The sequence below is a fragment of the Trifolium pratense genome, linkage group LG6 (genome assembly GCF_020283565.1).
Source record: "Trifolium pratense cultivar HEN17-A07 linkage group LG6, ARS_RC_1.1, whole genome shotgun sequence".
Classification (NCBI taxonomy): Eukaryota; Viridiplantae; Streptophyta; class Magnoliopsida; order Fabales; family Fabaceae; genus Trifolium; species Trifolium pratense.
Genome location: NC_060064.1, coordinates 42,164,933 through 42,177,853, shown reverse-complemented (window position 1 = coordinate 42,177,853; position 12,921 = coordinate 42,164,933). Strand labels below are relative to the sequence as shown.

General features: G+C 35.2%; 2 protein-coding genes across 3 annotated transcripts; one reads left to right on the top strand and one right to left on the bottom strand.

Moving 5' to 3' along the window:
- Window positions 1-1,324: 1,324 nt before the first annotated feature.
- On the bottom strand, window positions 1,325-6,940 carry LOC123892297. Its single transcript, XM_045942094.1, has 6 exons — window positions 5,667-6,940; window positions 5,280-5,346; window positions 4,914-5,096; window positions 3,288-4,703; window positions 2,233-3,185; window positions 1,325-2,084 (listed from the first exon to the last, which is right to left on the bottom strand). Exons 1-6 carry the CDS (start codon window positions 6,938-6,940, stop codon window positions 1,325-1,327), a joined length of 4,653 nt encoding a protein of 1,550 aa, XP_045798050.1.
- A 745-nt stretch (window positions 6,941-7,685) lies between these two features.
- On the top strand, window positions 7,686-12,896 carry LOC123889676 (ELMO domain-containing protein B-like). Of its 2 annotated transcripts, none has more exons than XM_045939114.1 (9): window positions 7,686-8,369; window positions 9,033-9,142; window positions 9,533-9,601; window positions 9,807-9,922; window positions 10,010-10,064; window positions 11,182-11,302; window positions 11,730-11,777; window positions 12,089-12,183; window positions 12,321-12,896. In XM_045939114.1, the coding sequence occupies exons 1-9, from the start codon at window positions 8,285-8,287 to the stop codon at window positions 12,420-12,422; spliced, it is 801 nt and encodes a 266-aa protein (XP_045795070.1). In that variant the 5' UTR covers window positions 7,686-8,284; the 3' UTR covers window positions 12,423-12,896. The 2 variants fall into 2 exon arrangements, with proteins under 2 accessions (XP_045795070.1, XP_045795071.1); XM_045939115.1 differs by having other exon boundaries at window positions 7,712-8,369; window positions 9,048-9,142.
- The last annotated feature ends 25 nt before the right edge of the window (window positions 12,897-12,921 follow it).

Genomic DNA, 12,921 nt, shown 5'->3' with positions numbered 1-12,921 from the left:
TCAAACACAAAATAGGATAATTGATGATAATTGTTATCCTGCTGATATCATATCCTATTCTTATCATGTTTTATATCCTATCATTATCCTATCATGCGCACTAAACGGGCCCTGAACATTACGTTAGCCAGTATTATCTGGAATGCATTTGGAAGGAAAAAAAATTAATACCGCATTAAAAAAAGTAAAGAAACAATTATTTCTCCCTTTGATGAATTATTCAACGTACCAAAATGCATCACTTTAATGAAATGAATTATTCAACATTTTTTTTCTACAAAAATTATTCAACAATTTTGAGATGTGATTTTTGTGAGTATGTAAAGGTTGAGTATTTTGGTGCTCAATTGAATGAAATGAATTATTCAACGTACCAAAGTACCACTTTAATGAAATGAATTATTCAACATTTTTTTTTACAAAATTATTGAGATGCGAAGCTACTAGATTTGGTCTAGTGGTAAGGGGTTTGGGTAGTATATAGGTCCTGGGTCAGCTCATTATAAAAATAAAAATAAATTATTGAGATGTGGATTTTGTGAGTATGGAAAGGTTGAGTATTTTGGTGCTAAATTGAAAGAGAGTGAGGTGTATTCGAATATTTTAAAAGATGGATATTAAAAAAATTAATGAATCCAAATTTGTATAGTAGGTTACCTCCATTAAGATTAAACTTTCATTATCCAAGTGCACTTTAGATAAGAAATGGCACGAGTCTTTTTTACCTTAATTATTAAGATTTTGAGTTTAATTTCTAGTATAGGCACACATAGTGTTAAACCTTTTAGAAGAATTTATCATCCAAGTCTCACAAAATTCGAAAGATTAATCTCTATAATTATGCATAGAGAATATCCAATTTATGAAAAGAAAAAAAAATTAAACATTCATTGTCACAAGCTAGCATCTTTTAATAGACTTAACCTTATTTGATAATGAAATGTTTACTTTAACCCCTTCTTCAAATAAAAATTACAAAACAATTTAAATACTAAAATTCAACTACTAATTTTATCAAACAATACAATTTAACCTATTAATTTTTCTATTTTGAGCTAATTTGTCAAATATCTACCTTAAATTTAACTGCAATAGGTTTAACTTATCATATTATCAACTATTTTTTGTTGTTGTAATTAATTTGAATAAGTGGAAGTATTAAGGTTTGAACTTCAATTTCTAGATATTATATTTAGTATTTATACCAACTAAGTTATACTCATGAAAATATTATCAATTAATTTTTTTGCTATCATAATATAGATGCGAAGTTTTTTTTTTTTTTTGGTACATGAAGAGGGCAAAAGCCCAAAAGAAAAAGAAATTAAGGAACTAAACACACATTCCTAGGCATGCAAGCCCCGGAAAAATCATCAAAGAGGATACTCTGGAGCTCTCTAGGAGGACTCTCCAAAGATATTACATCAAAAGAACTATGTGATAAACTATGATTAGCTAGCCAATCAGCGCTTCTGTTGCCTTCTCGCCACGTATGCTTAAACTGGATGTGCCAATCTAAGTTTATGAGCTCCTGGATTCTACGGATCAATATGGGGGTGGCCCCATTAAAATTGCATCTCCTTGTAACCATGTCAATTAATACTTTGGAGTCACTTTCCACAATGAGATGAGTAACTCCTTGTCTTCGAGCCAAATTCAGTCCCGTATACATACCCCACATTTCAGCATGTAGAGCATCACATGAACCAATCTTTTGTGTGTATCCCTGAATCCATTGACCATTTGAGTCTCGAAGTAAACCGCCACACCCTGCAAGATCTACTGACTCTTTATAAGCCCCGTCACAATTAAGCTTTATCCAACCTTCAGGTGGGTGCTTCCAACCAATGAAAATGGTGTCCTTTTTTCGTTGCCCTCTACTAATATGATTATGCTTGCAACTGTCAATATCTCTAGCCATCTTGAGGATCACATGAATATGATTTGATGGTCGTCGAAAGTTTTCATCGAAAATTGATTTGTTTCGCCACTTCCACATATACCAGCATGCCACCATGAAAATGGATGTCCACCCTTCTTTTTGCGCTCCATACTCGTTGCTAAGATTCTTGAAGCACCAGTCCCTACAATTAAAAGAGAAGAAATTAGTAATATGGTTAGATGCAACTAATTTGATCCATATTTGAGTTGCATATATGACAAATGGGCGAAATTCCCACTCCCCATCTGCTCCTGCGGTAGTTAGTCAGAAGGCGATCATGAGCGGCCAACCACATAAAAGTTTGAATTCTGTGTGGTCCTTTCCAATTCCAAATCCCTGTCCAGTCCCCTTCTATATGGTGAACATTCTCCCGTTGCAAATCATAAGCACTCTGAACAGTAAAATGTCGAGTATTTGTGCCTTTCCATCCTATAGAGTCTGGCCCATATGTGTCTCTAGGTGCAGGAAGGGCAACCAATTGGTTCACGATGTTGGTTGGCAAATTATCATTCAAGAAATTAAGATCCCAGTTTCCTTCATCTGTTAAAACATCTTTTACAACAAGAGTCGAATCAATCAGTTGGTTGGTAGCCCTCGTCATGAGAGAAGATCCATCAGGCACCCATCTATCCATCCAAAAGTTAGTGTGATTACCATCCCCTAACTGTAAAACCGTAAACTGTTGGAATTGATCCCAAATACCTGTTAAGGCTTTCCATAGGGGCGAGTCACAAGGTTGAGAATTTATAGAAACCCGAAGGTCCTTATTACGGCCATACTTGCTATATAGGACCTTACACCATAAATCCTCTGGCCTATTAATGATATTCCAGAGTATCTTCATGAGGAAAGCTATGTTCATTTGGTGAGGATTCCTTATTCCCAATCCCCCATCCTTCTTAGCCAAACAACACACATCCCAATTGATCAAGTGAGGTTTACGCTTTTGTTCAGTGTCACCCCATAAAAAACCACGCTGAATTTTTTCCATTTCATCACACATAGTCTTTGGAATCTTAGCGTATTGCATATGATAGTAAGGGATAGAGCTAAGAACTGATTTTGTCAGTGTAAGTCTTCCAGCCAAACTCAAACATTGATGTTTCCACCCACTAAGCTTGTTTTGCAGTTTCCCAATAATATGTTGAAATTTCCCTCTTGTTCTGCCAGGAGCAATGTTCGCCCCCAAATACTTCCCCAAACTATTCACATGAGTGAATCCAGTATGCTGAAGTATATCATCCTTTGTGTGTTGATCCACATTTTTAGAAAAATAAACTTAAGTTTTCTCGTTGTTGATCTTTTGGCCCGAGGCTTGGCAAAACTGATCCAGACAATGCATGACACAATGAGCTTGCTCAATGGAAGCCTCTGCAAAAAGAAGATGAGAAATATGAGGACCAGACCTACCTGCACGCATAGGTTTCCAATAACTAGCTTCCACCTGATCTGCAATAATATGAGAAAGGCGATCCATACATATGACAAATAAATAAGGGGATAAGGGGTCACCCTGATGTATTCCTCTCGTAGGAGAGAACATGTCAGTCTTTTCCCCATTCCACAAAATTTTAAAAGAAGGAGTGGTGATACAATGGTGAATAATATTAATGAGTTTAGGAGGAAACTTGCTTTCCGCCAAACATTGCTCAACAAAATTCCAATTTAGTCTGTCATAGGCTTTCTCTAGATCAATTTTAATTGACATGAACATTTTTTTACCTTTCATCTTGGCCATCGAATGCACCATTTCTTGGGCCACAATAATATTATGGTGAATTGTGCGACCAGGAATGAAGCTCGATTGGTAGGGAGAAATGATACCATCCAATAAAGGCTTGATTCTGTTGACAATCACCTTTGTGATGATTTTATAAGTCACATTGCATAAAGCAATCGGACGAAATTGAGAAACAAACTCTGGTCTATCTACTTTAGGAATCAAAACAAGCATAGTGTTATTTATATAAGAAATAAGCGAAGGGTTAGACCAAACCTGATTAACATACTTGTAAAGAGATTCCCCAACGATGTCCCAACAATATTGGAAAAAAATAGCAGGGTAACCATCCTCTCTTGGAGCTTTGTGAGGCCCCGTGTCGAAAAGAGCTTTTTTACAATCAACAAAGCTAATAGGAGCACTCAAACGAAGATGCTCAGCTTCCAAATTCACCGGGTAAGTAGACCAAGATATGATTGAATCACGAATAGGTTGATCCTCTTTGTAAAGATTAGTATAGAAAGTTCTTACCATGTTTTTGAGGCTATCTTGCTCGTCAACCCACTCTCCCTCCTCGTTTCTGAGGGAAATGATTTTGTTCCTTCTTCGTCTAACAATAGTTTTAGAATGATAGTACTTGGTGTTACGATCATCATCTGTAATCCAACGACCTCTAGATTTCTGAAACCAAAGACACTCCTCTTGGTATAGAGTAACCGCTAGTTGTTCCTGAAGTTCCTTCTCAAGAGAATCAAGGAAATTACTATAACCATAATTAGGACTACTTTGAATTCCATTTAGTCTCGCTAGTAATTCCTTTTTTCTTTTGAAGATGTTGCCAAAAGTATCTTTATTCCATTCTTTGAGACGAGGTGTGAGATTGTAGAGTTGGTCAATCAACTCACTTCCTCCCCCCCACTTGTCTTTGAGAAACGAATGAAATTCCGCATGACAAAACCAAGCTGCCTCAAACCGGAAAGGGCGATCTCTGTCATTATTAGGCTCACCTTCAGTAAGGACAATAATAGGATGGTGATCTGACTAAACACGAGGTAGGACCTTGGCAAAACCCTCATCATATTTCAGTCTCCAACTTATATTGCAAAGAACTCGATCAAGTTTTTTGAAAATTCTATTTCTCCCATTCCACTTAGGTCCCCTCCAAGTGAACTTGGTCCCTGCAGTTGTGACTTCTAATAAATTGCACTCATTAATCCAACTATTAAATTGTTGACATTTCTTGATATCAACCTGAGCACCACCTTTTTTTTCTTCTGGACTGGCTATCTCATTAAAGTCACCAACCATAAGCCATGGTTCATTGATATTAGCCGCGAGTTGACGAAGCTTATTCCATGTTTCACCTCTCTCCTGCTCCCGCGGACTAGCATAAACCACAGTAAGCAACCAGGGGTCCACATTTTTTTCCTGAACCTGCACATGGAGAAAATGAAAATTAGTCGTGATTAAATTAACTTTGATGTCTAACCTATTCCACATAAGCCAAATTCCTCCGGAGAATCCTTGAGCTTCGACTAGTAAGTGAAATTTAAATCCCATCTTTTTTATAGTATTAATGGCAATATTGCCACTACATCGGGTTTCTTGCAGAGCCACCATATCAACTTTGTTATTCCTGCAAAAATTAGTAAGTGCTCGTTGAAAATTCTTCCCTTGAGCACCTCTACAATTCCAAGTAATCACAATCATTAAAATAAATAATATAAAATAAAACATAAAAATTAAAGCCAAGAGACTCATTAATTTAAAGTCATATTGGTATCATGGGCCATTTCCATGTGCATATTGGTGTCAGGCCCTTTCATTCTTATTTGAGGTGATGTCACGTGCACTGGCTTGCTAGTAGAACTTAACAAGTTGCTTATATTATTTTCTTGTTGAGAGACTTGTGTTTCTTTGCTTGCATGCACGCAGCTGTTAGGACACACCGCAGATTCGTTTCGAGCCGGTGGTTGTTGGACCACTTGTTTATTTGCAGTGTACCCGTCATCATAAACTCCAACATTAAATGGGTTATTATTCTTTTGACTAGTAATGGACCCATTATTACTTATACCAATATTATCATGTCTTGGCCTCTTTTTTTTAAACCTTGCTTTTTGTTTTTGACCAATCCCAACATTAATTGTTTCTCCAACTTGGCCGTTCATGCTTTTAACATTTTCCATAGATGTTGTTCCAGACTTAGAAACCGGCACCGTTCCTTTTTGGTTTCCTGAAGATCCGCGAGAGTTTATTTTGTTTCCTTTTTTTCTTCTTTCAACTTTAATCCAATCTCCATGCAGTAATTCTGGGTTAACTTCCAAATTGGGCTGCACCACTGTATGCATCTTCTCCGCTGAATCTGGCTTGTGATTCTGGCCTGCTGCAGCTGTGTTGTGGACCTTTTCACCTTCAATCTGCGTTGCTTCCATGGAAGGAATAATTTTTTTCTGGGTACAGTCCTTTAGAATATGCCCGTAACATCCACATTGAGTGCATATGATGTGTAGACCCTCGTACTGGACTTTGTACCATTCGCCGTTTATTCCCACATGACCAACCACTGGCTGCGTTAAATCAATCTCTACACACATCCTAGCGAATCTTCCCCGATCCACTCTCAGAGTATGTAAATCCACTTTGACTGGTGCACCGACCATAGATGCCAATGCCCACAACACGCTTTCGTCATAGTATAACAAATTCAAACTCGGGATCCTTATCCACACCATAGTTTTATCAATCTTTGCCGTGTTTGCGTTGAATGTTGGTGACCAATGACGAACAGCTAAATAATGATCGTAAATCATCCAAGGACCCCCACTAATGACTTTATTTTTGTCTTCTGCGCTATCAAATTTAACCATATAGAAAGCATTGCCTACATGCATTAACTCGAATGCACCAGCAAGCCTCCAAACACTCTCTAGTTTTTGTTTCATTGTTCCATATCCCAGATTCTTTCCAAGGAGTTTTACCACAAGGGCATCTTTCCAAGGTATGCTAAGTTCTTCTATAACAGTTCTTTCCACATGTAACATTGGCATCAACCTATTCCCATGTATCAATTCAACCTGGGCTTGATTTGTTGCTAAGAGATCAACTTTTTCCCTTATCATCACAGTTTGAGATCCCAACACCTTATCTCTAAAAGATACAGTGCTGCTGCCTTCTTTTAATTTATGTTGAACACCCTTTCCACCTTTGTCTGGCGGTTCAGGCGGTAGTTGTTGTTTCGTCGGAGATGGTATTGTTGCCGTAAAAGTGAAATCCATGCCACAAACCCTAGCAGAGCGTTTGTGGAAAAGGAGCGTTTTGATATTGTGTTCTATATATGATAATGGTAGCTAGATGCGAAGTTTTTATTGTCATTAACAATAACTAATCTCCATTAGAAAAAATGTGGGTCACACAAAATTTATTCTTCCCCCAACTGAATTTTTTCATAAGCAATGGTCGAAAATGAATCTTTAATTTGGTTAAGAGATTCAAAACACTTACCCCTTATATTAATTTTTTTTCCTATCAACTCATTTGAGGCCGTCTCCGTATATATAATGTAATTTTTCTATCAACTGAGATAGATTCATGGAGACTGAAACCTAATAACTTAAGAGCATCTTCAATAAGGATATCTAAGAGAGTTTCATAGACTAATGATACGATACCTTAACTATTTTATCATTGGAGTTCAATGACGTGACACAGAAGGTATCAAAATTGATGATACTGATACCTTAAATAAGGTACTGTATCATCAATTTAAGGTTATTATTATTTTTATTTTTGGTATATAAATCCAATTTAATAGCTTCTATCCATATATGTCAAAACATTACCGTTTGTCGTTAATGTATGATACTCAAAAAGTGGTATCACCATTGAAGTAAAATATGTATGCGTTACATAAATATTACATGGCATTGTAGAAACCACGTTGGAGATGCTCTAATAAAAATGAAATGAAATATTTATGATAAAGATTTTAATTTTAATTTGTTTGCAAGGCCTTTTTATATTGTTTGGTAGTATAATTTGATGAAATTAATTAATGGAATGTGGTATGCGTGAAAGAGCGCAGGCGAGCGAGAGAGAGTGTATAGTTAAAGTCTGTCTGTCTGTCTGTCATGAAAAAACAAAACGCCTTAACGGCAAAGAAAAGCCGAATGATGCGTTAAGCGTTTTATTCTTTTAAACAATCAAATTCGTAAATAAATCGTAACTGAACAGATCTTGCATAAACCCTATATACTCACACTCATCATTTTAACCATATATATTAGATATTAGATTTTCTTCAAGATTCTTTTTCTCTTCTTTTTCCACCTAATCTTTTCCTTTTCCGTTTCTTTCCCGGGAAAATCTCTATCCAGATCTTTCTATCTCTTTCTAACCGTTTCTTGCTCTAACTAATTTCGGTCATTCGATTCTCTATCCCGACATATTCGCTTTCTTCCGCTTCGATTGGATGACACTGCGATTTTCCGTCATACTGGTGGATTCTCAGTTCAGTTCTCGGCGGCGGTGATGATGTTGGTGATGATGATGACGGTGCAGTTTTCGTTGCTATTGTTTTAGTAATAATAATAATAATATAGAGAAGAATTGGTGAACAAAAAATGGATGATAGAGGTGGTTCATTCGTCGCTGTTAGGAGAATTTCACAAGGTCTTGATCGAGGCAACACGTGCCATTCAACTTCTGGTATTTCGTTTTTTCGAATTTTCCTGTTTAAATTTTCTCGTGATTTTCTCTCTCCGTCAATGCTTATTCCTTTTGCTTTTCCTTCACTTGAATGTTTATTCCTTATTGTATTATTATATTTAATATTTATTATATAGTTTTGATTCAATAGTGTTGAGCTTAATTGAGATCTATATTGAGCTCAATTTAACTATCGAAGATGATGTTAATCTTAGTCTAAAAGCTTAATACTATATAAGTACTTTATGTGATGAGGTTATAGCGTAGATCTAGCAATATTCATTTGTGTTGGAAAATGCAGATACTATTGTGAATCTTTTACTTTTCGTGTGAAACAGAGGTCAACTAATTTAGTACAAAAATAGTGGGAAAATTGTAAATAAAGCAAGCTAGTGATGAAGTCAGTGGCTAGCATTATGATTGAAATAAAACCAGTGGATGTCTTAATGATTGGAAATAATATGATTAATGACTTATTTGTACACATAAGTTAGAAGGAAATAAAACTGTACTGTGAAGTGAACAAAATAATATGATTAATGACTTATGTGTGCTGAGGATAATGACTAATAGATGATTTCAGTCGATCAACTTGCTAAAAAATTGTATCAGAAAATTTTGAAACTCAGATCTTCATTTATGGGAGGTTTTATTTTGTTACAGCTGAGTTTGTGACAGGATCAACGGCATGGCTTGGTCGAGGTTTGTCTTGTGTATGTGCACAAAGAAGAGAGAGTGATGCTCGACCCTCTTTTGATTTAACTCCAACACAGGTAATATATTTTGTGACTCTTCGATCTTCATACAGACTAAGAAACTGAAATTAGTATGTTATATATGGTTTTTTTTTTTTTACTTAGCATCTTTTTAACTATATGCATATTGAGTATACATTTATATTGGAAAAAAAATCTATCTTCTCACCAAATAACAACAAATGTTTTTCAATTGTATTTTACACTGTTTATAGTGTGCTCCGAATGTTCAATAGTTTCATCATGACAATGTTTCACGTGGTTGGATTGTATTTATGTATTTTGAATTTTGATCCTTGCTCGTCTTTGGGGCTGTCTGAGATCAAAATAATATGCAGCTCTCTACTGTTTTTTAATATTGATGTATATAGCACAATAAATTCGCAATGCTGAATTTTCCATTTTCAGGAAGAATGCTTGCAGAGGCTTCAGAGTCGTATAGATGTTCCATATGATAGTTCTATCCTCGAGCACCAGGTATCCTTTCTATTAAAAAAATTCAAGTCTAAGTGATGTGAGCTGCAATGTGACAATAATTATGAAGTCCATCAAATACTTAAAGCCATGTGTCTATAGCTTTAGGTGCGACTTATGGCTTATTATCACATGTGCAGACTTATATCTCTTGGAGCCTTCAGAATGTAGTTTACTGATTACATTCATTTTTTATGCATTATCTTAGGAATCCCTAAGGGCTTTATGGAATGCTGCATTTCCTGAAGAAGAACTCCGTGGCTTGATTTCAGAGCAGTGGAAAGACATGGGATGGCAAGGGAAGGATCCATCAACAGATTTTAGGTACATATTATTCTTGTTGAATTCACTTTTTGTCGTCATTCTAATTTCTTGTCACTAATGATTTATATTTCTACATATCATTGACAGGGGTGGTGGTTACATATCATTGGAGAATTTGCTGTTTTTTGCCAAGAATTTCCCAGTATGTCATATTTTATTGTTGTTCCCTCTTTTGGATGTTGTAATTGATATTTTGGAGCCTTGTTTTTTTACTTCAGATGGCCGAAATCAAATTTTAGATTTAGAAGTAATGAATAAACCTCATCTGAGTGCCTAGAGAGGTTAACAAAGCATCCATATTAGTATATTTCATCCAAAATAAAGGGAGACTTTGTTTCTAATATTTAAAGAACCTAGTTAGGTAAACATTTTGTTGTTAGACCTGTATTTGTTTGAAGAATGAAGTGTCCTCTTGTTTAGTGTTATTGGTTCGGAATCAATGGAGTGTCATCTACTTCTTTAAAAAGCGTCTTGTTGTTTCATGCGTGCTTAATTTGATAGTTGATGTAGGAACAACAAATTTGCTGAATGCCTGAATTCCTTGCTGATCTGAATAAAAAATTATTGCTTTTGGATTTTAGACTTCCTCCATGATAGAAGAAATTTGGCCAGATTGATTTGTTCTGTTGCTTTATTTTTAAGAAACAGTCTAGTATCTTAGGCTGAATTATAAATGAGAAATAAGAATGATTTTGAAATTGATTGGTCTTGTTTTTTTTTTTCTTTCTCAATGGCCTCTCTGAAATTACACCAGCTTCACAAGCATCGTGTAAAATATAAAGTACGCAAGTTTGTAATAAAATCCTCTCCATAATTCCTTCCATTGGTTCGATGTTGAAAATCCAAGCCTGCCTAAGCATTGTAGACTGGGTACATATTGTGAATTATGATAACATGACTTAATGCTGAGATTCCTCAGCAGATAATTCCCAAATAAGGCACATCCTTTTTGTTTTGACTCTTATCCGTAGTTTCCTTGCATATTTTCAGTTTTTTGGTGTTGAAACATAGAATGCAATGCATGTTATGAATTGTTGTCTATTTAATGTGGATAATTATATTTAAGATACATGGCTATGATCTTTCAGTTTGTTCTGGACACATATTTGCATTTTTGTTGGACCCCTGTTTTATTGGGTTGCCTTTATTAGTATAATTTTGGTTGAATCCCTCTAGAACTTTCTGTTCAAACCTTAAGTCTATTTTGAATGTTCTATTCATGTCTTTTTATTATAAAACTTAAACTTTTGATTTTGTAGAAATCTTTTCAAGATCTTTTACGGAAGCAGGAAGGAGATCGTTCAGTGTGGGAGTACCCATTTGCTGTTGCTGGTGTTAACATAACGTTCATGCTTATTCAAATGCTAGATCTTGAAGCAGGTTGATCAGTTTCTTCCTTTATTATAATTGTCCTCTCAGCATATATCATGTCTAAAACTAAAAGGATAATGGGAGATGTATACGTGTTCGGGAACATTTGTTTACTGATTTGAAAAGAATAGAAGTTGGTTCCAATCAAATGACAAAAGGCTCACCTTTAGGCATTTATGTAATAAATTTCCATATTAGAGAACTTGTTATTAGTTTTTTCCTCAAAAATATTGCCAGGTCCCTGTGTGTTTAAATAAATTTTGTTTTCTCTTTTGGTTCATGTAAACATGGATCCATCCAAAATTTGTCTTGTCGCCAACCCTAGGATATTTTCTAATGTGATATATATCATGAATTTATAGTAATTGTTTCAATATCATGAATTTATTGAATTTGATTATGATGTTATCTGTTACTAATTTGTTTGCTTTGACAGTTAAGCCAAGGACACTGGTGGGAGCAACTTTCCTAAAATTTCTTGCAGGTATCCTTTGTATATTGTATTTGTAATTATTGATTTTTCTTGTATTTTTCTACAATTGCGAAGGGAAACAAGGAGGTTGTAACTTAACAAAATGGGAAATGTTACAAAAAGTTTCTTCCACCTCTTTCATATTTTTTTGCCAACTGTATTCTGACCTCACTTGATTGGTGCTGCATCATTTGTAATAGATTCATGAAAAATCCCTTATACTTGTGTTTACAACATTATAACTTTTACTATATATAGTGGTAGTATTCACTATAGTTAAACTTTGTATCAAGTAACTAAATTCATTTATGTGTGTCTGACAGAAAATGAGTCAGCTTTTGATCTTCTCTATTGCATAACATTCAAGCTGATGGATAATCAATGGCTTTCCATGCGCGCGTCATACATGGATTTTAATGTATGTATTCTTTGTCATGAGTTTATTTTGTAGCCAAAGAGAAATATATGCATTAGCAATTTTAATTTTAGTGTAGAAGTTTCTTAAGATTGCTGGTGATTATATTTGCTTATATGTATCACTTAATGTTATTACAGACAGTGATGAAATCTACACGGCGTCAGCTGGAGAAAGAACTTCTGCTTGATGACCTTACACAGCTAGAAGATTTACCCTCATACAAACTTCTCACACAATAAATATCAACGCATAATCTGTCAGTCTACTAGTTTTAGCTTGAAGGTTGCTGTACTTGATGTGATTCCACTTGTATTTCCATTCTTCCCATTACAACATTTAACCTTCTAACATTTGAGTAAGACCAAGGAGACCCGAGTATGATATCATCAAGGTTCTGGAGGTAAAGTTAAGGTTTAATCCAGTTGGAAGATGTATTTGTCGGCGGACATACTGCCAGGGGATTCTGAAATGTGTAGGTTTGCTTTTCTTGTTATCGAAAAGATTAGATTGTAATGATTGTGGTTTGTGTATGTATTTTGTTGATGTCGGTTAATGGACAAATACAGATTGCAGTGTTATAATTCAAGCAGGTTTACTAAAGTTGGTAGCAACTGCTGACCTTGTTTGTGAAGGTATTCGTATACAGTATACTGCATCGTTGTTTTGAGTAAAAGACAGAACGTTTGAGTTGATGAATACTAGTATTTTGACTACTCTGTTTTCCTAAAAGTATATTTG